Genomic DNA, 26,385 nt, shown 5'->3' on the forward strand with positions numbered 1-26,385 from the left:
GCTTAAGCACCTGGTACGCATGTCCCCTCATTCTCTCTAATTTACTCAATTCAAATAATCTGTCCATGTGTACTCAGTCTAGTTCCTTCATCATTTTAAATACTTCAATCAAGTCTATCTGAAGCCTGTGCTTTTCTTGAGTAAAAAGACCCACCTCTCTAAGCTAATTTTAATAGGTAAGGATTTTTAAACTAGGTATTAATCTAATGACGCTCCTCTGAACTTACTTTAGGGCCTCAATATCTCCCTCCATGTGAGCAAATAAATTTAGGATAAGGTCATTGCCAGCACACTCTAGCTGTGTAATAATCAAATGAAAGACCTTCATGTTTTTGAAATTGAGGATGGTTCACATATTGGGCTTTGAGTACCACATGCATTCAGAAAGTGCTCCTTACACCTGTAGAATTGAATAGCTCTGTGTGATTGGTGTCATTGACAAGGAAATAAACTGGGTGGCCGCTGAAAATAGTATGAGAGGTGAGATGCTACATGGCCAATGTGACAAAGGTCACTAAAATGCTGCCTGGAAGAATCCAGTAGCAAAGAAATTCAAGGCAGTACTGATTTTTCACTGCTACAAACAATGCAGTTCCTCTGGTGGAAGTGGGTGGCAGGTCTTCAGTTACCTCTGAGAGAAAGCACAACCTTCTGAGGAAGTGACATGTTGAGAAAACTAAGTCTGTAAACCCTGATGAGTGGGTAGCTACATGTAGGAAACAAATGTCTTCTGCAATGTTTCACAATGTCGGCGGCAGTCGGGAGCAGCGTTGAAGGTGCGTGGTGAGGTCTATAAAAGGCACAGCAGGGAGTCCGGGGCCCAGCGTCGAGGAGGTGCGTGGAGAGGCCCATAAAAGGCACAGCAGGGAGTCCGGGGCCCAGCGTGGGCGGCAGTCGGGAGCAGCGTTGAGGAGGTGCGTTGGAGAGGCCTATAAAAGGCGTGACTTGTGCAGCTACAGGGAGAAGGCAAAAAAGAAGTAGAAAGAAATCAAAAGGTGACGTCACAGCCAAGAGGGTAAGTGATTGGCTGGTGATTGGTGAGTAGTTTTTCTTTTTTCTCTTCTATATCAGTGAGTAACTTTTAACATTGTTGTTGCCAATTTAAGTGTATCTAAGGGTTAAGTCATGGCAGGAGAGCTCGGTCGGGTGTTATGCTCCTCCTGTACCATGTGGGAACTCAGGGATGACACCAGTGTCCCTGACGACTATATCTGCAGGAAGTGTATCCACCTCAAGCTCCTGACGGTCTGCGTTGCGGAGTTGGAGCTGAGAGTGGATTCACTCTGGAGCATCCACGATGCTGAGAATGACGTGAGTATCACGTGTAGCGAGTTGGTCGTACCGCAGGGAAAAGGTCCACAGCCAGATAGAGAATGGAAGACCAACAGGAAGAGCACTGCAAGGAAGGTAGTGCAGGAGTCCCATGTGGTCATCCCGGTGCAAAACAGATACACTGCTTTGGGTACTGTTGAGGGGGATGACTCATCAGGGGAGGGCAGCAGCAGCCAAGTTCATGGCACCATGGCTGGCTCTGCTGCACAGGAGGGCAGGAAAAAGAGTGGGAGAGCAATAGTGATTGGGGATTCAATGGTGAGGGGAATAGATAGGCGTTTCTGCGGCCGCAACCGAGACTCCAGGATGGTATGTTGCCTCCCTGGTGCAAGGGTCAAGGATGTCTCGGAGCGGGTGCAGGACATTCTAAAAAGGGAGGGAGAACAGCCACGACATAGGTAAAAAAAAGGGATGAGGTCCTACGAAACGAATTTAAGGAGCTAGGAGCTAAATTAAAAAATTAGTACCTCAAAAGTAGTAATCTCGGGATTGCTACCAGTGCCACGTGATAGTCAGAGTAGGAATCGCAGGATAGCACAGATGAATACGTGGCTTGAGCAGTGGTGCAGCAGGGAGGGATTCAAATTCCTGGGGCATTGGAACCGGTTCTGGGGGAGGTGGGACCAGTACAAACCGGACGGTCTGCACCTGGGCAGGACTGGAACCAATGTCCTAGGGGGAGTGTTTGCTAGTGCTGTTGGGGAGGATTTAAACTAATATGGTAGGGGGATGGGAACCAATGCAGGGAGACAGAGGGAAACAAAAAGGAGGCAAAAGCAAAAGACAGAAAGGAGATGAGGAAAAGTGGAGGGCAGAGAAACCCAAGGCAAAGAACAAAAAGGGCCACTGTACAGCAAAATTCTAAAAGGACAAAGGGTGTTAAAAAAACAAGCCTGAAGGCTTTGTGTCTTAATGCAAGGAGTATCCGCAATAAAGTGGATGAATTAACTGTGCAAATAGATGTTAACAAATATGATGTGATTGGGATTACGGAGACATGGCTCCAGGATGATCAGGGCTGGGAACTCAACATCCAGGGGTATTCAACATTCAGGAAAGATAGAATAAAAGGAAAAGGAGGTGGGGTAGCATTGCTGATTAAGGAGCAAATTAAGGCAATAGTTCGGAAGGACATTAGCTTGGATGATGTGGAATCTATATGGGTAGAGCTGCAGAATACCAAAGGGCAAAAAACGTTAGTGGGAGTTGTGTACAGACCTCCAAACAGTAGTAGTGATGTTGGGGAGGGCATCAAACAGGAAATTAGGGGTGCATGCAATAAAGGTGCAGCAGTTATAATGGGTGACTTTAATATGCACATAGATTGGGTTAACCAAACTGGAAGCAATACGGTAGAGGAGGATTTCCTGGAGTGCTTAAGGGATGGTTTTTTAGACCAATATGTCGAGGAACCAACTAGCGGGGAGGTCATCTTAGACTGGGTGTTGTGTAATGAGAGAGGATTAATTAGCAATCTCGTTGTGCGAGGCCCCTTGGGGAAGAGTGACCATAATATGGTGGAATTCTGCATTAGGATGGAGAATGAAACAGTTAATTCAGAGACCATGGTCCAGAACTTAAAGAAGGGTAACTTTGAAGGTATGAGGCGTGAATTGGCTAGGATAGATTGGCGAATGATACTGAAGGGGTTGACTGTGGATGGGCAATGGCAGACATTTAGAGACCGCATGGATGAACTACAACAATTGTACATTCCTGTCTGTCGTAAAAATAAAAAAGGGAAGGTGGCTCAACCGTGGCTATCAAGGGAAATCAGGGATAGCATTAAAGCCAAGGAAGTGGCATACAAATTGGCCAGAAATAGCAGAGAACCAGGGGACTGGGAGAAATTTAGAACTCAGCAGAGGAGGACAAGGGGTTTGATTAGGGCAGGGAAAATGGAGTACGAGAAGAAGCTTGCAGGGAACATTAAGACGGATTGCAAAAGTTTCTATAGATATGTAAAGAGAAAAAGGTTAGTAAAGACAAACGTAGGTCCCCTGCAGTCAGAATCAGGGGATATTAAAGGGGTCGGAGGGTCTAGTAAGGAGGAGGAACTGAGGGAAATCCTTATTAGTCGGGAAATTGTGTTGGGGAAATTGATGGGATTGAAGGCCGATAAATCCCCAGGGCCTGAAGGACTGCATCCCAGAGTACTTAAGGAGGTGGCCTTGGAAATAGTGGATGCATTGACAGTCATTTTCCAACATTCCATTGACTCTGGATCAGTTCCTATGGAGTGGAGGGTAGCCAATGTAACCCCACTTTTTAAAAAAAGGAGGGAGAGAGAAAACAGGGAATTATAGACCGGTCAGCCTGACATCGGTAGTGGGTAAAATGATGGAATCAATTATTAAGGATGTCATAGCAGTGCATTTGGAAAGAGGTAATATGATAGGTCCAAGTCAGCATGGATTTGTGAAAGGGAAATCATGCTTGACAAATCTTCTGGAATTTTTTGAGGATGTTTCCAGTAGAGTGGACAAGGGAGAACCAGTTGATGTGGTATATTTGGACTTTCAGAAGGCTTTCGACAAGGTCCTTCACAAGAGAAAAGTTAAAGCACATGGGATTGGGGGTAGTGTGCTGACATGGATTGAGAACTGGTTGTCAGACAGGAAGCAAAGAGTAGGAGTAAATGGGGACTTTTCAGAATGGCAGGCAGTGACTAGTGGGGTACCGCAAGGTTCTGTGCTGGGGCCCCAGCTGTTTACACTTTACATTAATGATTTAGACGAGGGGATTAAATGTAGTATCTCCAAATTTGCGGATGACACTAAGTTGGGTGGCAGTGTGAGCTGCAAGGAGGATGCTATGAGGCTGCAGAGCGACTTGGATAGGTTAGGTGAGTGGGCAAATGCATGGCAGATGAAGTATAATGTGGATAAATGTGAGGTTATCCACTTTGGTGGTAAAACAGAGAGACAGACTATTATCTGAATGGTGACAGATTAGGAAAAGGGGAGGTGCAAAGAGACCTGGGTGTCATGGTACATCAGTCATTGAAGGTTGGCATGCAGGTACAGCAGGCGGTTAAGAAAGCAAATGGCATGTTGGCCTTCATAGCGAGGGGATTTGAGTACAGGGGCAGGGAGGTGTTGCTACAATTGTACAGGGCCTTGGTGAGGCCACACCTGGAGTATTGTGTGCAGTTTTGGTCTCCTAACCTGAGGAAGGACATTCTTGCTATTGAGGGAGTGCAGCGAAGGTTCACCAGACTGATTCCCGGGATGGCGGGACTGACCTATCAAGAAAGACTGGATCAACTGGGCTTGTATTCACTGGAGTTCAGAAGAATGAGAGGGGACCTCATAGAAACGTTTAAAATTCTGACGGGGTTAGACAGGTTAGATGCAGGAAGAATGTTCCCAATGTTGGGGAAGTCCAGAACCAGGGGACACAGTCTAAGGATAAGGGGGAAGCCATTTAGGACCGAGATGAGGAGGAATTTCTTCACCCAGAGAGTGGTGAACCTGTGGAATTCTCTACCACAGAAAGTTGTTGAGGCCAATTCACTAAATATATTCAAAAAGGAGTTAGATGAAGTCCTTACTACTAGGGGAATCAAGGGGTATGGTGAGAAAGCAGGAATGGGGTACTGAAGTTGCATGTTCAGCCATGAACTCATTGAATGGCGGTGCAGGCTAGAAGGGCTGAATGGCCTACTCCTGCACCTATTTTCTATGTTTCTATGTCTATGTTTCTCTAATCGCCTCATCCTCTTCTTCAAAACCTAAGAATAAAGGGATTCCCATTGGGGAAATCCATATCCTCAGTGTGACTGGAAGAGTGTTGCAGAACCTCCAGAGTATCAAACAGTATCAGCCTCAAGGATACAGCTGTAAATTGCTCATATGCTTTTATTTGGGTCAGATTTGTTGCAGTAGTTGAAGGAAATGGAGCAGGTATGTTAGTCGCACCTGCCCATCACCATTTAATTGTGGTGAGTTGGCTCCAGGCAGGCGTTAAAGATGAATGCAATTCTTTTCTGGTTGAACTTACCATCCCATTTTACTCTTTTCAGCGAACCCAAACTGCCTGAAAATTGACTGTAATTAGAAGGAAAGCCCAGAATCAAATATCAAAATGGTATTTTGTTGTAATATTTTACAACATTAGTTTAGAGATTCAAGCATCAAACAAGAAATTAGGGACGAGTGCAATAAAGGTTCAGCAGTTATCATGGGCAACTTTAATCTACATATAGATTGGGCTAACCAAACTGGTAGCAATATGATGGAGGAGGATTTCCTGGAGTGTATTAGGGATGGTTTTCTGGACCAATATGTCAAGGAACCAACTAGAGGGCTGGCCATCCTAGACTGGGTGATGTGTAATGAGAAAGGACTAATTAGCAATCTTGTTGTGCGAGGCCTCTTGGGGAAGAGTGACCATAATATGGTGGAATTCATTATTAAGATGGAGAGTGACACAGTTAATTCAGAGACTAGGATCCTGAACTTAAGGAAAGGTAACTTCGATGGTATGAGACGTGAATTGGCTAGAATAGACTGGCAAATGATACTTAGAAGGTTGATGGTGGATAGGCAATGGCAAACATTTAAAGATCACATGGATGAACTTCAACATCCCTATCTGGAATAAAAATAAAGTCGGGAAGGCGGCTCAACCGTGGCTAACAAGGGAAATTAAGGACAGTGTTAAATCCAAGGAAGAGGCATATAAATTGGCCAGAAAAAGCAGCAAACCGGAGGACTGGGAGAAATTTAGAATTCAGCAGAGGAGGACAAAGGGTTTAATTAGGAGGGGGAAAATAGAGTATGAGAGAAAGCTTGCTGGGAACATAAAAACTGACTGCAAAATCTTAGATATGTGAAGAGAAAAAGATTAGTGAAGACAAACGTAGGTCCCTTGCAGTCAGATTCAGGTGAATTTATAATGGGGAACAAAGAAATGGCAGACCAGTTGAACAAATACTTTGGTTCTGTCTTCACGAAGGAAGACACAAATAATCTTCTGGAAGTACTAGCAGACCTCGGGTCTAGTGAGAATGAGGAACTGAAGGATATCCTTATTAGGCAGGAAATTGTGTTTGGGAAATTGATGGGATTGAAGGCCGATAAATCTCTGGGGCTTGATAGTCTGCATCCCAGAGTACTTAAGGAAGTGGCCCTAGAAATAGTGGATGCATTGGTGATCATTTTCCAACGGTCAATCAACTCTGGATCAGTTCCTATGGACTGGAGGGTAGCTAATGTAACACCACTTTTTAAAAAGGGAGGGAGAGAGAAAGCGGGTATTTATAGACCGGTTAGCCTGACATCAGTAGTGGGGAAAATGTTGGAATCAATTACTAAAGATGAAATAACAGCGCATTTCGAAAGCAATGACAGGATCGGTCCAAATCAACATTGATTTATGAAAGGGAAATCATGCTTGACAAATCTTCTGGAATTTTTTGAGGATGTAACTAGTAAAGTGGACAAGGGAGAACCAGTAGATGTGGTGTATTTGGACTTTCAAAAGGCTTTTGACAAGGTCCCACACAAGAGATTGGTGTGCAAAATTAAAGCGCATGGTATTGGGGGTAATGTACTGACGTGGATAGAGAACTGGTTGGCAGACAGGAAGCAGAGAGTCGGGATAAACGGGTCCTTTTCAAAATGGCAGACAGTGACTAGTGGGGTGCCGCAGGGCTCAGTGCTGGGACCCCAGCTATTTACAATATACATCAATGATTTAGATGAAGGAATTGAGTGTACTATCTCCAAGTTTGCAGATGACACTAAACTGGGTGGGGTGTGAGCTGTGAGGAGGATGCTAAGAGGCTGCAGGGTGATGTGGACAGGTTAAGTGAGTGGGCGAATGCATGGCAGATGCATTATAATGTGGATAAATGTGAGGTTATCCAATTTGGGGGCAAAAACACGAAGGCAGAATATTATCTGAATGGCGGCAGATTAGGAAAAATGGAGGTGCAATGAGACCTGGGTGTCATGGTACATCAGTCTTTGAAAGTTGGCATGCAGGTACAGCAGGCGGTGAAGAAGGCAAATGGCATGTTGGCCTTCATAGCTAGGGATTTTGAGTATAGGCGCAGGGAGGTTTTACTGCAGTTGTACAGGCCTCACCTGGAATATTGTGTTCAGTTTTGGTCTCCTAATCTGAGGAAGGACATTCTTGCTATTGAGGCAGTGCAGTGAAGGTTCACCAGACTGATTCCCGGGATGGCTGGACTGACATATGAAGAGAGACTGGATCGACTGGGCCTTTATTCACTGGAATTTAGAAGGATGAGAGGGGATCTCATAGAAACATAAAAAATTCTGACAGGACTGGACAGGTTAGATGCAGGAAGAATGTTCCTGATGTTGGGGAAGTCCAGAACCAGGGGACACAGTCTAAGGATAAGGGGTAAGCCATTTAGGACTGAGATGAGAAGAAACTTCTTCACTCAGAAAGTTGTTACCTGTGGAATTCCCTCCCGCAGAGAGTTGTTGATGGCAGTTCATTGGATATATTAAAGAGGGAGGTAGATGTGGCCCTTACGCTAAAGGGATGAAGGGGTATGGAGAGAAAGCAAGAAAGGGGCACTGAGGTGAATGATCAGCCATGATCTTATTGAATGGTGGTGCAGGCTCGAAGGGCCGAATGGCCTACTCCTGCACCTATTTTCTATGTTTCCATGTTTCTATAAGAACATAGCAATAGGCACATGTGCAGGATAAATTACTGTAGTAACAAGTCTTTTTTTCTTGTTCATTTTTAACTTTTCCTAGATCACAGAAGAAACCAGTAACATTTTACAAACACTCGGCTACAACTGCACATGCAGGGGAATAATAAATGTCAAAGGGAAAGGAGAGCTGAAAACATACTTTGTAAATACAGAAATGACACGATCGCTGTCACAAGGAAATCTGGTGACCTAAAAACAGAAGGCTCAACGTTTATATCATATATTCAGCAGCAAAGTCAGAGAAGCCTCTGAAGGAGTGATCTGAATAAAAACTGTGTACATAGGTTTGATTCTGTCCTTAGTTGCACATGCATTGCTTATGTTTTGGATATGTAGAATTACTTATATCTAAATTCTTCAGGTTTAGAAACACTCAGACGTGCTGTGTACACCTTATTTGCTTCAATTGAGCAAACTAAAAGAATCACTTACAAGGACAAGTTTTTACAAATGTGTCTTGCATTTAAAGTTACATTGTTTTATAATAACTTATTCATTAAACGTTTGTATGTTCTTTTATTTACAGAATCTGTCATTTGTTATTATTCCATGGAAAAATAAAACGTAATGCTTTTACACATTAAGGTTGACCTCATTTACCTTGATATGTAGACTACTGCTTCTACCACCAGGGGTCAGCTTTCCACTACCGGTTAAACTTCCCTCCATCTTCTCTACTCATGAAACGGATTGTAAATTGTCTTTGCGTCCCTGTGCAGGGCACACTGCACAGGCTTAATGAGGCTGGCGGCAGGGCCGTGGCAAATTGATCCAGCAGCCTCAGTCAGATAGTACTGGTGAGCTGCAGGCACCAGTTGCAGCCCCAGAGACAAGTTACCGGTCACAGGGGGTGACAGCAAGATCAGCCAGCTCAGAGGGCCTCAGGAGAGTTCGGGAAGAGGCAATCGGGAGGGGTACAAGCTGTGGCTGGAACATCCCTCTCGGCTCTACAATAAGGTCAATGAAAAGTTTGAAACTTACCTTTTAAGTGGCAGCCTCCAGCTGTGCGCCTGAAAAACTAACCACAGCATCACTTCCAATTTCAGGCACCTGCCCTAGGCACCTACTGAGCAGCCCGATCCAATATGGCAGGTGATGTATTTCCAGTGCAGAATAAGTGGACGCATGCCATCCACCATATTGGATTCTTAGCCACCCATATTATGCCTGTAAAACGGGTGTAGTAAGATAACATTTTTAATCCACTATATGTCAAGAATATGCAACACCCAGTTCCCACAGCTTGTAAAACTATATGTAGAAGCATACTGTTGAGCCAAGGGCATTGTTGGACGAGTTTATAAAGTAGATCTCAATCTAAAATCCGAAGGATATTTTCACATTCTTGTCTTCACTAGCATAAAATATTTTCTTCGGGGACGGTGAATCTGCCAACAGTGCCTCAAGTATAAATTTCAACTCTGACTTTTTTTTAGTTCTTTGTGTATGTAAAAGCTGCAAGTGGGATTTATGGAGCTGTAAGACTCTTTCGAAAATTAAAAGTTCAATGTAGTTCATGAAATAGAAAATGACTGCAAAAAAAATAAGTCAGTCAAAAAAGCTTCCATTCAAGTATGTGTGCACCATGAAGCACATCTTTTATCAATCTACAGGGTTAGACCAAATATTAATATTTTAAGATATTTTGGAACTCATTTTGATCTTTTCTGATTGGAGGCATGTAGAAGGTTAAGTCAGCTTCAGGAATAAATGTTTAAGTATATTTTGTTAAAATCGACAAAGATATGGTTTATGTTTGCAAGCACCATTTTAGGAACCCACAGCCACAGTTATCTAGGTCACTTTTCTTTACTCTAGCTTCACATAAGATAGCATTAATTGTTTATGCTGCATCTTAATTAACCCTTGGTGCCAGTATCTTGTTCTCTTCAACTTGTAAAACTCTACTCGCAGAGAATGGAGTAGTTAGTTCATGTCAAGTCAAATCAAAGTTGTATCTTCATAAAGGGAAATCAGTATACTTATAGGGTTTAGATTGGCATCTTTTACGCCTCCTTTTCAGATGTAAAATAGGACTGCCTGCACAAAATCTGCACAGGCACTAGCCCCACTTCTAAATTCACAAACCAATCCAATCCCTCTCCTGGGACTTAGCTGAGGGCCGCTTCCAGCAAGGCAAGCAGCCCAACATTGATCTCTGCACTCGGACGAGCTGCCAAGCATCAGCAGCTTGTGCCAAGTCTGTTGACGAAGCCCGAGGACCAATTTCCATTGATCCTCTGGCCTTTCAGTTCAGACATGCACTGATCAATCCCGAAAATGGGCCCAGAAAAAAATCTATCCTATTGTAATCAGTGCTGTTCCTTCAACAATCTGCCAGGAGATGTATTTCAGTATTGCAGCAAAATGCCGGAACTAATTTTTCTGACCCCCCCCCCCTCAAAGTGCCCAGCATCCTCTGGTCTTCGGAAGTCTACAGTAGTTGCAGGCCCAACTCTGTTCCCTGTGAAGGAACCAATAATCCCACAGCAACAGAAGACCTGATGCATCCACCCTATTTTTCTTGATGTTTGTGCTTGAGAAATGGAACAAAGGTCAAGAAAATTGACACCACTTTTTCTATGAAACACTAATGGACTGTTAATGCATGTTCAAAAGATATCAAACAAAGCTCCTTTATGGAAAGGACAAACCAAAGCAGTTTTTCATCAGTGGTGGATGAATCACAAAACACTATGAAAATTCATTAGAGTATTGCCAAACTGAGCATTGTATTTAATAATCTACTTCAGAAACTACTTATTGTAATCATGGATATTGCTGCCATTGATTGATAGACAGGTTGAAATGAATTCAGAATTTTGAGTATTTGAAGTTTACTTTAAACAATTTCATAATAAAGGCTAATCAAAGCCACAATCCTGTAATTATGTATGTACTTAGACAGCAGGGCATAATCATCATCATCATAGGCAGTCCCTCAGAATCGAGGAAGACTTGCTTCCACTCCTGAAGTGAGTTCTTTGGTGGCTGAACAGTCCAATGCGAGAGCCACAGACTCTGTCACAGGTGGGACAGATATTCATTGAGGGAAGGGGTGGGTGGGACTGGTTTGCCGCAGGGCATAATCATCAGATGATCAAATAGGCTTATTACAGGTACAGCGCCTAAAATCTGGAACCATCGGAACCGAGGCCATTCCGGACTTCGTGTTTTTCTGGACTTTGGAGCATCCCGAGTCCGGAAATGCCTGGGCCCAGGTTCCAATATTTCTGGTTTTTGGACGTCATTTTGTAGTTCTCCTCGCAGGTCTTGTAGTCCTCGCTTCTTCGCAATGCATGGTAAGTGTCCCTCTCTTGCTTTTGCAAAGCAATACCTGTACTTAATGTGAGCTTCCTGGCCTGTATCTTTTGCTACCATCTTCAAATTTGAAAAGTACTCAAAGCATGAAATATAAAGGTTTTTATTTGCAGAGCAGTAAAGTTCTGAAATCTAAAACAGTAAATGAAGGCTTTTATTTGGTAAACAGAGTAAAAATAAACAGGTTCAGTTACAATTGGCTGAAGATTATGCTTGATGTAGAGGGCTCAGCTATGATGGCTGGGGCTGATGATGGATGGGCCAGCAATAGGATTATCAAATGTGGAAATTACTGGTGTATTTGCACATTGTAGGTCTTGGGCCTTCTGATGTGACATCTTTTGAAAGATATTTAATATTGTTGTTTGTTTAAATAATTTGGGCTTTTTTTTCACGAACTTTTTACGAATTCTGTAGACCTGCAGTATTTCTTCTTCACTTATGAAGCTTTGTTGCTCTAAGGCATAAATTAATTCTTGACAAAGATTGATTGCTTTGTCAATGGGCACTTTTTCGACTTGATCACAGGCATCAACATCATCCTCACTGCTTTCATCCTTTTCTTCTGGATGCAAAACCCTCTACATGATTTCTTCATCTGTCACTGCATGCACAATGGGAGCATCGTTGTTTTAGATGAGGGGATTAAATGTAGTATCTCCAAATTTGCGGATGACACTAAGTTGGGTGGCAGTGTGAGCTGCGAGGAGGATGCTGTGAGGCTGCAGAGCGACTTGGATAGGTTAGGTGAGTGGGCAAATGCATGGCAGATGAAGTATAATGTGGATAAATGTGAGGTTATCCACTTTGGTGGTAAAAACAGAGAGACAGACTATTATCTGAATGGTGACAGATTAGGAAAAGGGGAGGTGCAAAGAGACCTGGGTGTCATGGTACATCAGTCATTGAAGGTTGGCATGCAGGTGCAGCAGGCGGTTAAGAAAGCAAATGGCATGTTGGCCTTCATAGCAAGGGGATTTGAGTACAGGGGCAGGGAGGTGTTGCTACAGTTGTACAGGGCATTGGTGAGGCCACACCTGGAGTATTGTGTACAGTTTTGGTCTCCTAACCTGAGGAAGGACATTCTTGCTATTGAGGGAGTGCAGCGAAGGTTCACCAGACTGATTCCCGGGATGGCGGGACTGACCTATCAAGAAAGACTGGATCAACTGGGCTTGTATTCACTGGAGTTCAGAAGAATGAGAGGGGACCTCATAGAAACATTTAAAATTCTGACGGGGTTAGACAGGTTAGATGCAGGAAGAATGTTCCCAATGTTGGGGAAGTCCAGAATCAGAGGTCACAGTCTAAGGATAAGGGGTAAGCCATTTAGGACCGAGATGCGGAGGAATTTCTTCACCCAGAGAGTGGTGAACCTGTGGAATTCTCTACCACAGAAAGTTGTTGAGGCCAATTCACTAAATATATTCAAAAAGGAGTTAGATGAAGTCCTTACTACTAGGGGGATCAAGGGGTATGGCGAGAAAGCAGGAATGGGGTACTGAAGTTGAATGTTCAGCCATGAACTCATTGAATGGCGGTGCAGGCTAGAAGGGCCGAATGGCCTACTCCTGCACCTATTTTCTATGTTGTCTATGTCCATGACTCCTGCAACATCATCCTCATTCAATTCCTGCACAGCTTCGCAAGTCAGCCCTCTTCCATAATCTAAAAGTTGAACAATCATTGTTTTCTCGCTGGACACACGAAAGCCTTGAAAATCCTGAGGAGCATCATCAGCATCAACTTCAGCAAGCATAGTTGATGGCCAGTGTAATGTCTGTAAGCTTGTAATGTTTGTAGCTCCACACTGTGGATGTGGACGTATTGTGTACTACAACTACAGAGTTAATAATTAAACAGAAGCAGCAGGTTCCGGTGACTTCCGAGAGAGCTGCCTGCCATGTTAGAAAGTTGTGTGAATATATCACAGCCAGATGTTATGCCAAGCATTGACCAAGGTGTCTGCAGTTACCAAGTTCCATGCATCCGCAGCTGCCCATATGGCGTCCTTGACAGAGAAAGCTTTTGAGAATGCTTTTATTCCCATGCCTATGTTCACAGCATTAAGCAAACACCTCATAAACTTGTTTTTGTAGAGCCACTTCATTAATCTCAAAATGCCTTGGTCCATTGGCTATATCAGTGATGTAACATTTGGAGGTAAGTAGATTCCATGGACATTATCCTTTAACAAAAGCTCAGCATCGGGACGTGCTGAGCAATTGTCGAGTAACAAGTATATTTTGCAGTTTTCCTCAAAGCCAGCTTCCGTGCAATGAGCACGCGCCTGAGGGACAAAATGCTTCTCAAACCAGTTCAGAAAAATTACCCTGGTTACCATGCTTTCTTATTGGCATAATAATGCACTGGCAATACTCTCAAACCCTTGAAACATCTTGGACGCTGGCTTCTCCCAATGATCAAAAGCTTACACTTATGTGTCCCAGCCGCATTTGAAGTAGCAAGCACAGTCAACCTATCTTTGGTGTCTTTTACACCTGCTAGCTGCGTTTCTTCTGCTGCTGCTAATGTCTTTCGCGGTACGTAGCACCAATACAGTGCTGTCTTGTCAGTATTGTACATTTGCTCAGGTGAAAGGTTTTCATCAGCAATTAGTTTGATGAACTCATCAATATAATTTCCAGCCGCCTCATGATCTGCTGAGGGTTTCACACCACATTCTTTCATGCCTGATGCCATGATGCCTTTTAAATGTGGCTAGCTAACCAGAAGAGTACTCGCATGGAGCTTTGGAATATTTTAGCTTGTTACACCACCATTGGGCCAGACAAAGGAACCTTTCCACTTCGCCTCTGTCACCGCCATTCCATCACTGCTCGATCCAAATCATCACATTTCAGCTTATGCATACTTTTTCTCTTACTCATTTCCTTATGAACATCACTTTCCACATAAAACTTCATGAGCTGTTCTTTCTGTTTTCTGATACAGATGGTGGAGAGTCCAACGCCATACTCCTCACTCAATCTTCGCACTGAAGCAATTCTATTTAATCTCTGGAGTAACTCCGCTTTCTTGGCAATTGAAAGTGAACTATGCTTCCTCTTTCCTTTATCTGAACCCATTGGGGTACCTGTTGGCCTTTTTGACATGTTTGCGATGACACAACACAAAGTCACAATCTTTATCTGTGCAGATCTTTAAATCGAGAAAAACACCACAGCGACGGAGTCAGGTTGGGTGGGGCCTGATCATGGGATGTAGGTGGGTCAGGTGGGGTCTCAGCATGGAGTGTAGGTGGGTCAGCCCTATAATGTTTAATGCCACTATTTTTTTTAAATGCTGAATTTAAAAGTGCATGTACAGTACAGATGCAGGTACAGGTACTATATTTTATTACAGGTACATAAGAACATAAGAAATAGGAGCAGGAGTAGGCCATTTGTCCCCTCGAGCCTGCTCCACCATTCAATAAATCATGTTTGATCTGATCATGACTCAGCTCCCCATAACCCTTTATTCTCGTATCTTTCAAAAATCTGTCTATCTCTGCCTTAAATATATTCAATGACCCAGCCTCCACAGCTCTCTCGGGCAGAGAATTCCATAGATTTACAACCCTCTAGAAGAAGAAATTTCTCCTCAGCTCAGTTTTAGACGGGCAGTTTTAAATAAGACTATGGGCTAGAACCTGCACTTTTTTTGCATGCTTAACGGCGACTTAACGCCCATTGTATCGCTGAAATGACGAATAACGCCCAGATATCGCCCATTTAGCCATAAAATGGAAACTGACGTCCATTTTTCAGCACATTATCGCCGAGCATTACTTTCCCAATGTGCTTAATGCCGGAAAAAAATATTACCGCCCGCCCACTTTTTTGGGTAGAATCATCAAATGGGCGAAATCAAGGCCCATAATATCACTCAGCGTTAATTTCCGCGCTGATTTAACGACAAGCTTCAATATTAACGCCCGCCCACATATTTACCGAAACTAATGCTCAGCAGATCAGCCAGCATCAATTTCACCACCTCACACACATATTGCTGACCCCCAAAAAAACGGCCACAAAAAGTGGAACTATTCTGAACGAATGCTGTATGGCTGGCATTTTTAAAATCCTACTCTTACATGAGGAGCTGATATCTTGAGCGATTTGCCTGAAAGAGCGTTGATGTGAGTGACAACGCTGACACACTATTGTGTGTGTGCAGCTCAGACATCAATGGTGCCCATCATCTTGGTGCCAGTTAAAATTTTTGTTCATTGATGTTAAGTTGTATTTAACCCTTTCATGTTAATGGATCACCAGTGTGTAACGGTTCAGCTATCTGAGACAATGAGCAACAAGGTTATGGTCAATAACAAAAATTTTATACCAACATTGGTCTGAAATCATAAGCATCACAGGCAATAACACCCAACCCCCGCCCACGCCCCACTTTTTCCACCATTGACATTAATCACATGTTCAACATGTCCAGCAACATAGAATACAAAGGAAAAGCAAGAGCGTGGTCCCCATCCCCCATACATTGCAACAAATTGCATACACCCAGATGGAGATATAACACAGCCATCACCTGCAGACATGCACCTCACTTTCTTTCCCCCCTCCCCTTCTTCTCCCCACCTCTACCCCTTCCCCTCCTTGCTCCATGGCGCCTGGCTGAGGAGCTCCTCAGGTGGTGCTGCATTGGGGGGTATGAAGGCAGAGGCGGTGGTTGGATGGGTATGGGAGCGGGGGGAGCCGAGGGGGCAACGTTCTCTGATGCAGAAGCAGGATCTTGGTCTTTGCTCTCATCTGTTGTTCGCAGTGGTGGTGCAGAACCTGGGGGTGGAGTGCCATGCTCGGGGACTACTGGGAAGCCTGTGGCAGCAGTGTTCCTGGCTATCGCATCCAGGGACTCCGCCATCCGCAGAATGTACTCGGTCATGGTGCCGGGGATGGTGGCCAGCTGTCAGGATATGTCCCCCAATGCTTCGATGAGCTGATCACTAATGTCTACAGTCCTCCTGGACAACTGTACCATCTCTCCGCTGTCATGTCGCGCTCGTGAAACAGACCTGCCGCATCCACGGGACCTCCGCGGGGTCGGAGCGGTCCTGGGGACAAATGTGGGGAGGTGCTTGGGATCAGTGCCTCCAGAGTGGAGGCGGGAATAACCGGAGGACCACTAGATGACCTTGAGGTAGAATGGCTTCCGGAGCGTGGCGATGCAGGTTCCTCGAAGTCCGCGCTCTCATCCATGGAGAACAGACCCAGCGGAACTCCTCAGCACCAGATGTAGGATCGTCCACCGACTCCTGCCCCGCCCCCAGCTTCTGGCCTCTGTGGTCTTGCCTTAGGACGTGCTGCTGGCTGAGCTGCAAAACACAAATTAGGTGATTAGAGGAGAAGGGGGTGCTAGGGTGACAAGGTGAGTCCACGCTACACACAGCATATGCACATCAAAAGCACCACCGCTATCAAAATCATCACAGACATCACATTTCATGACCATCAACACATTTGCATTCCAATGATTTTCATTAGGCCAGCATTATTTATATGACAATTTTAGAAATCATCTATCATATATGATTGTTCGGATATGAGTGGGTGTGGCATCTATTGACTTTACATCATGCAATGGTGTAAGTTTTACTCACGTGGCATCACTTCAGGGTCTGCAAATGCGTCCGTGGCTGTACGGGGGTGCTTCCCCACGAGTGTGAGCACACGCTCCTCCATCTCAGTGATGTCGCTGGGGACTGGTGGCCCCCCACCCGTTCGCCTCTGCACGGACCTCATCGTCGATAGCTTCTTCTGTAAAAGGTGACAGGACGACATGGCATGAGATCATTGCATGATATCATTGCTCGGTACTGTCACAGTCACTGATACAACACACAACCGACAGATGTAATCATGATTATTATGATAATTATCATTCTTTACCTAAAGACGTACACTATGACTGCAGGCTTTGAGTAAAACATTCCTGGTAAAAGTGAAAGACCTCACATCTGATGATAGGCACTCATGACTGTTACAAATCAAATTATATAAATACATAAGTACATGCAAATCAATGTAATACTTTCTCTTGCGGATCCCGCAAGGTCGTTCCATCGTTTGCGGCATTGGTTGCCCTCACGCACCTCGTTGGTCGCCGACGAGACCACCTCTGCTATCTCAGTCCATATCTTCTGGTATGCCTTTGGGGTGGGCATCCCACACCGTCCCTGAGCCAAATCACCACAGTGTAACTTGACCTCCTGCAGGAGGGAGGCATTTGCCTCGTCTGAAAACCTCCTGGCTCTTTTGCGCCCTCCAATGTGCTTCCCCTATGAGTGGAAATACCCTCTCTACATTCACTTTATCGAGCCCCCTCATTATTTTATAAGTTTCAATAATATCACCTCTCATTCTTCTTAACTCCAATGTATATAAGTCCAACCTACTCAACCTATCCTCATAAGTCAACCCCCATCGCTGGAATCAACCTAGTGAACCTTCTCTGATCAGCCTCCAGATGTGCAAACTTAAATTCGCAATCTGGTCGGGTGAGGTCAGGTCAGCTCAGGTGAGGTCGGGTCAGTTTGGGTGAGGTCGGGTCAGCTCAGGTGAGGTCGGGTCAGTTTGCGTGAGGTCGGGTCAGCTCAGGTGAGGTCGGGTCAGTTTGGGTGAGGTCGGGTCAGCTCAGGTGAGGTCGGGTCAGCTCAGGTGAGGTCGGGTCAGTTTGGGTGAGGTCGGGTCAGCTCAGGTGAGGTCGGGTCAGTTTGGGTGAGGTCGGGTCAGCTCAGGTGAGGTCGGGTCAGCTCAGGTGAGGTCGGGTCAGTTTGGGTGAGGTCGGGTCAGCTCAGGTGAGGTCGGGTCAGCTTAGGTGAGGTCGGGTCAGCTCCACTTGGAGCCATGGGGCGTGGCAATCCGATCGCGCAGTTGCTGCTTTGGGGAGCGGCAGTGTGCTGTGTAGAGTTTGATTCTGGCCAGGGACTTGCGTGCGAGAGGGGACTTGCGCGCAGGAGGGGACTTGCACGCGGGAGCTTGGTTGGTTCTGGCTGAAGGGACTTGTGTGCTGTGCAGAGTTTGATTCTGGCCGAAGGGACTTGTGTGCTATGCAGAGTTGGTGCGGACCCAGGAACAGCGGTGTGGTGACTGTGAAGACCTGGCCTAGAACATGTAGGATTGGCGTTTTTATTCTTGCAATTTTTATCACTGTACAGTAGTTGGATTTCATTTTTTGACTTTTCACTGGGCCCGGCTGGCAGCGGTAACGGTTTGGCAGGGTGTCCGGATTCTGGAACATTTTGCGGATTCTGGACGACCCTGCCACGGATCGTCCCGGAGTCCGGATTCCGGACAATCCGGATTCCGGAATTCCGGATTTTAGACGCTGTACCTGTCCTATCTTTTGAAGGAAATATTACAAATATTACTAACATTATTTTTTAATGTAAAATACTGAAGAAATGTTAATCAGAAATATAAATGTGTAATCAATTTCATCAGTTCAGAAATATTGTTCAGAAGAATCCTGCGTTTACGGAGTTATTATGATGCAGTAGTGGGACTGTTAGTTCTTTACATCAGAGAAAGAAGGTTTGGCTTCTTAGCACATCATACATTTTCTGCTATTAAATTATGAAATAAAGCTTCATTGTCACATTAGTCATATACACAGATTTAGTGCTTTGTTTCACATTTACTCAGCTCCTTCTGATAACTTTTCAGGTATAAATTGGCTAGTAATTCTCTTTAATACTGCCTGTATTATAACGAATAACAAATATGTGCGATTGTGTGTTACATTGTTACATAGAATGAATGGCAAGGCACCCAAATCCGTGCATGGAATGTCACGATGCATAGTCATGCACATGCACTTCTTTGACTTGGCGTTCCCCATAAATTTCAAAATTGGTGGTCCACCCATCATGCAAAGATGTCGGGATCCATCAAATTTTATTGCAAGTAATTAACTTTTCCAGTAAAGCATGAAGGACTCACAAAGTAAAAAAGGCAGACAACTCTGTAAAAATGATGGAATCTCAATGTAAAAAGTGATGGATTCTCACATTAATAATTATATATTCTCACGTTAAAAATTGATGGATTCTCAGTTAAATATGGATTCAGTAAAAAGTGACAGATTCTCAGTAAAAAGTGGGATTCTCAGTAAAAAGTGGATTCTCAGTAAAAAATGATGGTTTCTTACTAAAATGTGATGGATTCTCACAGTAATAAGCGATGGATTCTGTAATAAGTGACGGATTGTAGAATCGCAGTAAAAAGTGACGAATTCTCAGTAAAAAGTGATGAATTCTCAGTAAAAAGTGACGAATTCTCAGTAAAAAGTGACGGATTCAGTAAAAAGTGACGGATTGTGGAATCCCAGTAAAAAGTGAAGGATTTTCAGTAAAAAAACAAAGGATTCAGTAAAAATTGGATTTTCATTACAAAGTAATGGATTCACAGTAAAAAGTGATGGAATCTCAGTAAAAAGTTACGGATTCTCACAGTAAAATTTATGGATTATCAGCAAAAAGTGATGGATTCTCAGAAAAAATGATGGATTCAGTAAAAAGTGATGGATTCTCATTAAATTAATGGATTCTGTTGTTTTGATACTCTATTTATTTGTTACAGCTCACTAGACAGGCTCTATTTATTTGTTACAGCTCACTAGACAGGCATTAGGACCCTGCAGGAGCTATTCACAGTTGCTGTACTCATTCTGGTTCATGCCAGTTTGGGGCTCCATTTTGGATTGTATAAAAGCACAGTTAAGTTAAGTTACTTTACTCTTGGCTCAGTTTGTCAGTTATTTACGCATACACAGCATAATTTGGTGATGAGGATGACTCAAATTAACCTCCATACCACCCGCCCTCCCCCCCCCACCCGCCTTTCCTCTCCACACCCGGGGACCCTCCAATTCCGTGGCCGAGATAGATAAAACGTTTTTCTACCTACATCTTGACGAGTGCGTTAGATTGCGACAGCGTAACACAAGCTTGCCGCCGTGCAATACTTATCCAATGCCTCGGCACCGAAGGCCAACGCATCTTTGACCAAATCAAAGACATAGAGTCTTACGACAAAACGGTAAGCGCCCTAAAGAACTATTTGGGGCCAGAAAAAAGTATCGTGATGGAGAGATACCAATTTCATAAAAGGGGGCAAGGGAACGGTGAACCAATCAACCATTACATAATTTAATTAACTGAACTGGCCACTACGTGTAACTTTGGAGCACTCACAGAGGAAATGATCAGTGATCAAATTATTGAGAAAACAATGATTCCCGCATTCGGGAAGACTTGCTAATGCAGGATGACAAATTGACATTGGACAAAGCAACTAATTTGGCCATCAAAATCGAATCAGCGCTTTCCGATTCAAAAGCGATCAGATCCCCTGCTCCCCCCTGTGCAGCAGACTGCAGATACAGCCCATGTGCAAGGCATTCGTCCAAAGCGGAAATCACAGAAGAGACCCAAGGCTAGTAATAAGCCACACACTATGGATAGTGGGCCTAACTTCAACTGCTTTAACTGTGGGGACAAATCATACTCAGCAAAGAGTCATAACTGCCCTGCAAGTGGGAAGAAATGCTCTGAGTGTAGTGAAATTAACCATTTTGCTAGTGTCTGTCTCTCATCGCAGCATATTCGACATGTTGACAACCGCGATAGCCATAAACCCAGTATGGTTTACACTGTTCGTGACATTTTGCACATCGATTCAGGCAAATTCAAGAACTGTGAGGTAAAAATTGATGGCATGCCCTGCTGCCTCCTCTTTGACCTTGGAGCCAAAGTCTCCATTTTGAGCGAGGCTGTGTACAAAACCCACTTCACGCACTGTCAACCGCAGCCCACAGCTTCCATTCTACATGTGTACTTCGGCTCCAAAATTGAGGTACTTGGGGTCATATCTGTCCCAATATACTACAAGGACATAACATTGGAGAACTTTTATAGCTAGACTGGCTGCACATAACATTACACTTAATGCCAATAAGTGTGTCTTCGCTGCTGGAGATGTAAACTTTCTGGGCTACAGAGTCACAGCACAAGGTGTCGACACCATTGACGTGATCCAGCGAATGCAGGAGGCTACCAACGTCAAAGAACTTTCATCATTCCTCGGCACTTGCAACTCCTATCTGAAGTTCGTCCCGCACTACGCGCACATTGCCGAACCACTTCGCAAATTGCTGCGCAAGGACGTAACTTGGGAACGGACAGATTCCCAGGCTCAGGCATTCACCACGCTTAAGGAGAAAATCACATCCCCTCTTATCCTCGCACACTTTGCTCCGAATGCCACTACCTATGTCACCACGGATGCATCAGGCGCTGCCATGGGTACTGTGCTCTCGAACTGGATAGACGGCCTGGAACGCCTAGTCGCCTTCGCCTCTCGCACGCTCTTGTCTGCAGAACGTAAATACTCTACAGGAGAACACAAAGCACTCGCTTGCATCTACGCATTTGAACGCTGGCACATCTACCTCTATGGCAGGAAATTTACCCTCCGTACGGATCACCAAGCACTAACTATACTACTCGCTACAACTGGATCTGGGCACAGACCACTACAAATCAGCCGATGGTCAGATCGCTTTCATCAGTATAACATTGATGTACAGTACATCGCTGGCAGTTGCAACCATGTAGTTGACATGCTCAGCCGCTCAACTCCTGTTTCGGACTCTGGTGTTGACTTGTTCTCAGATGACGACACATATGTCACATCGATCATCACTCAGTCCATCAGAAACCTTGTCTCCTGCGACAAACTCAAAACCGAATCACAAAGTGATGCTACGCTCCAGCACGTGAGTCACTTCCTCCAGATGGAGTGGCCTAAGCAAATTCCGGAAGAGCTGAAAACCTTCCACAGACTTTGCGATGAATTTTCCGTTTAGAACGATGGCTGCATAGCTTGTGGTGATAGAGCAGTGATTCTCAAATCACATCAACAGCGCATTCTCTCATTGGCACACGATGGACGCCCTGGCATTGTCCACATGAAGCAGAGATGTCACGATTCAGTATTGTGGCCTGAGATTGACACTCGCATCGTGGAGTTTGTCTTCCACTGCGAAGCATTCAGTCTGAGCGAAAAGGCCACAAACATCCAACCAGCGCCAATGAAGCCCATTCCATAGCCACAAAAACCACGGCAACAACTTCAGCTGGATATCTTCGGTCCAGTTGAAGCAGCTCCACAGTACCAGTTGTAGTACATGACCTTGGCTCCCCATACTTGCAAACGTCATACCACCAGACCTACGTCGTCAATATGCAGTCTCCAGAGAATACAACCACTACACCAGCAAAGGCATGTCGACCCAGGCCGACTTGAACAACCTATCACCAACCTGCCTCAAATCTAGAAGGTCATTTTGGACCGTCCCCGAAGCCCTTCAGCGATCTCCCCTCAGCCTTGATGATCGAAGGTGAAATACTTGGAAGAACTGTGATATACGGAATGGATTCCTTATAGAGGACCCCACAGTACAACCTGTAGGATCAAACCTTCCTCGCAAACAGTGGACAACCATCAACTGCCTCAGAACTGGCCATGGTAGATGCTTCCACCTTCTCCATTGGTGGAAGATTAAAGCATCCCCATCATTGGATATGGGACAAAGAGCCACAGAATGCATACGACACATGCAAGCGATACTTGAGCAGTAGTGCTCTTCTCGTCCACAATAATCTGACTCATGAACTAAGACTAGCATGTGATGCCTCTGGGTATGATGTGGGAGCAGTGATCAGCCATGTTATGAATGATGGGCAGGAAAAACCAGTTGCCTTTGCATCGCGTATGCTCAACAAAAGCAAACAAAATTATGCCCAGATTGAGGAAGAGGCTTTGGTAATTATATTTGGTATTAAAAAGTTTCACCAGTTTCTTTTGGGATGCTAATTCATGCTAGCAACCGATCACAAACCGTTACTAACTATCCTAGGCCCAACGGCAGCAATTCCATCTATGGCGGCTTCCAGGTGCAAAGAATGGCTATTTTATTGTTGCAGTACGATTACAAAATCGGGTATCGCACGTCAAAGCAGAATGCAGTGGCAGATGCCCTTTCAAGGTTGCCTCATGAAGATTCAGAAATTGGCTGCAAACAGTCTGTCTTCACTCTAGATATCGTTGATGAGGACTTTCCGGTCACTGCCTCTGTTATTGCAGAGCACACACAGAAAGATGCCACATTACAGTAGGCCTATGAGCACACCCTGCGAGGGTAGGCTGAAGATCAGACACATTTAGATGAGGCGATAAAGCCCTTTTATCATTGTCGGCACGAATTATCATGTGAGCAGGGATGTCTAAAATGGGGCCTGAGTGTAATCATTCCCAGTGTACTACGGGCCGAAGTCTTGACGGAACTTCACGGTGAGCACACTGGCATCGTCGGCATCAAAGCAGTGGCCCAAAATTTTGTTTATTGGCCTGGGTTGGATAAAGACTTATAAGTATGAGTAAGTAAGTGTCAAGACTGCAGGACCATGCCAGCTAAAACGCCACTGCAAACATGGACTTGGCTGAGACTATTCCAAGGAATAAATATTGATTTTTGCGAGAGGGGCTGTGATAATTTTCTGGTTCTAATCGATAGCCATTCGCAATGGCTGGAGGTATGGCATATGGAGTCATCTACGACTACAGAGCGTACATTGGATGAATTGTGGGACATTTTTGCATGCCATGGCCTGCCTGAAGAAATGGTGTCAGATAATGGGCCGCAATTTCGGCCAATGCAATTTGTAAATTGGTACACAATGGTATCAAACACACATTGGTAGCACCATATCATCGAATGGTGCAGCTGAAAGATCTGTCAGGATTGTCAAGGGGGCTTTGCGGAAACAAGTTCTACAGGCTGGATCATCAGTGAGCATGAAGCACAGGTTAGCAAATTGTCTTTTCAAATACAGAACAACACCTCATTCTACAACAGGCTACACACCTGCTGAATTATTGATGAAGCATAGGCTGAGGACGCATCTCAGTTTATTGCAACCATACTTGTCTGATAAGGGAGAGAAGGCACAATCGGTGCAGAAACATCGTTATCATTCCGGTACTAAAGAGCGGTGCTTTGAGAAGGATGATCAGGTCAGAGTTTTAAGTCAGTCAAAAAGGGCAGGTCCACATAAATGGGACATTGGTACAATTATTCAGGTATGTGGCACCAAACAGTATTTGTTCAAAATTGGGGAATACACCAGGAAGGTTAATGTGGATCAAATGTTTGCAGTGAGCGTAATGATGCACCTTCAGTACCACGAGTAGATAATTATGAGCCTGACTTGGATGATGATCAGAGTGAGTTGGCAGGTCCAAGTACTTCAACGGACACAATGATCACAACATCCATATCCCCACCAACTCAGATGCAGCCGACTGCATACCCGACTGCGGGTATGGGACAATCTCACAGACACTCTGTACCTTCCGCGGGGGGGGGGGGGGGGGGGAAGGCAGAGTTGGGGTTCAGTTGAGAAGATCAACGAGAAAACACAAGCCAACTAGACAGGATATTGATAACTGGAAATATCAAGATCTTAGAAAAAATATCAAGAAAACTCAAGAGGACGTAGGAAGATAAAGGTCAGGAATCCTGGGCTACATGCCCTGAAAACAGAAATTCCCCAAGACAGTCTCCGGAGTCAAATAAGAATATAGAAAATGCGCATAGCCAGCCAAGTGCAAAGAAATGGAGCAAGCTAAAAGTTTACGACAAGATAGTCAGGCTCAGCAGTCAAATTTGTAAAATTGTAATCATGATAAGAAATCTTTTGAAATATTGTATAAATACCTTGCTTCTAAAAAAAAAGGGAAGCAGTGTAATGTATGCACCTGTGAGTATGCTCACAGGTGTTGTGGAGCTGTTGAAGGCTCATTTTCAGCATTGCTGCACTTGAGTGAATACTCTCATTAACTTGTGGACTTTGCTCAGAATCCTGGTGCAAGGGAAAGGGCTCCACGAGTCAACCAAGTGGTGTTGGAGACATTGGTGGGGGCAGTGGAGAGAAGGAGGGATGCGCTGTTCCCTCCATCTGGAAGGAAGCCATTGCCACAGGTTTTCAGGGCTATGTGGTGAGAGATGCGTGAGGAGGTCTCGGCCAACACGGTGACAGACCGAACCCTCACACAGTGCTGTAAAAATTCAACCACCTCAGTCAGTGAGTACATGTTTCCACAACGCATAACTCCGACATACCAGCCTCTGAACCTCTATCTGTGAACACTGTGCAGACCACCAGTTCCCTACTCACAGTAAAATCCTCATCTCTGTCCACCGGTACGCTCGCGGCCTTCCGCGAGAGGTGGGTGCCGGAGAGACTGGAGTGCATTGTCACCCCTGGCAACCAAATTTTAATTTCATTTTATATGTTTTAAAGTTTAATTTGTTTTAACTGCCGGGTTTTTAGTGTCCCCCTCCCCTTTTATAGGGGGCACTTGAAAAAAATATGATTTTAGTGCCCAAAAAAACCCCAAAAAACAAAAGAAAACAAAATACAAAAAAAACACAAAAAAACACAAAAAAGGGCCTTGAAAAATGTTTGGAGTGTCCCCCAGATCGGGGGGCACTTGATTTAATGTTTACTTTTCTCCCCAAAAAGCGCTGTGGAGCTGTTGGAGGCGTGGCCTAATCATTTGGAGCCTGGTGCAGTGAGGGAAGGAGCTCCCTGCTTTGGCTCCTGCTTGAAGGCCTGGAAAACCCTGAGAAACACCCCAGGAAGAGGAGGAAGGGGCCTGCTACTACATCAAACCATCTATAGGGAGAGGAGGAGAGCAGAAAATACTACAATATCATCACTTCTACAGAGAGTTGGAGAGAGGGGGAAATAATAACATCAAAACCTGAGAAAACACCATCCAGTGTGGAAAGAGGGAGAGTCAACATCTTCGACAGGTGGGTGTAATTTGGTGCACTCCCGAAAGACTTTTGTTTTATCGGTGGGGGGAGGAAAGAAGACTATTTCGAAGGCCGGAACATCGCGGGGGGTGTGTGTGTGCGGAAGTGTGTGTGGGGGTCTTGTCTAC

At 44.7% G+C, this 26,385-nt stretch overlaps 1 protein-coding gene across 1 annotated transcript in view; it reads left to right on the forward strand.

Annotated features, from left to right (window-relative positions):
- Window positions 1-8,318, forward strand: part of adcy2b (adenylate cyclase 2b (brain)) — a 796,633-nt gene extending 788,315 nt beyond the window's left edge. The window contains exon 25 of the mRNA XM_070879907.1: window positions 8,073-8,318. Coding sequence (XP_070736008.1) covers window positions 8,073-8,225 — 153 coding nt within the window. The 3' untranslated portion in view covers window positions 8,226-8,318. The remainder of the gene's footprint in view (window positions 1-8,072) is intronic.
- Window positions 8,319-26,385: the final 18,067 nt, after the last annotated feature.

The sequence above is a fragment of the Pristiophorus japonicus genome, chromosome 5 (genome assembly GCF_044704955.1).
Source record: "Pristiophorus japonicus isolate sPriJap1 chromosome 5, sPriJap1.hap1, whole genome shotgun sequence".
Taxonomy (NCBI): domain Eukaryota; kingdom Metazoa; phylum Chordata; class Chondrichthyes; family Pristiophoridae; genus Pristiophorus; species Pristiophorus japonicus.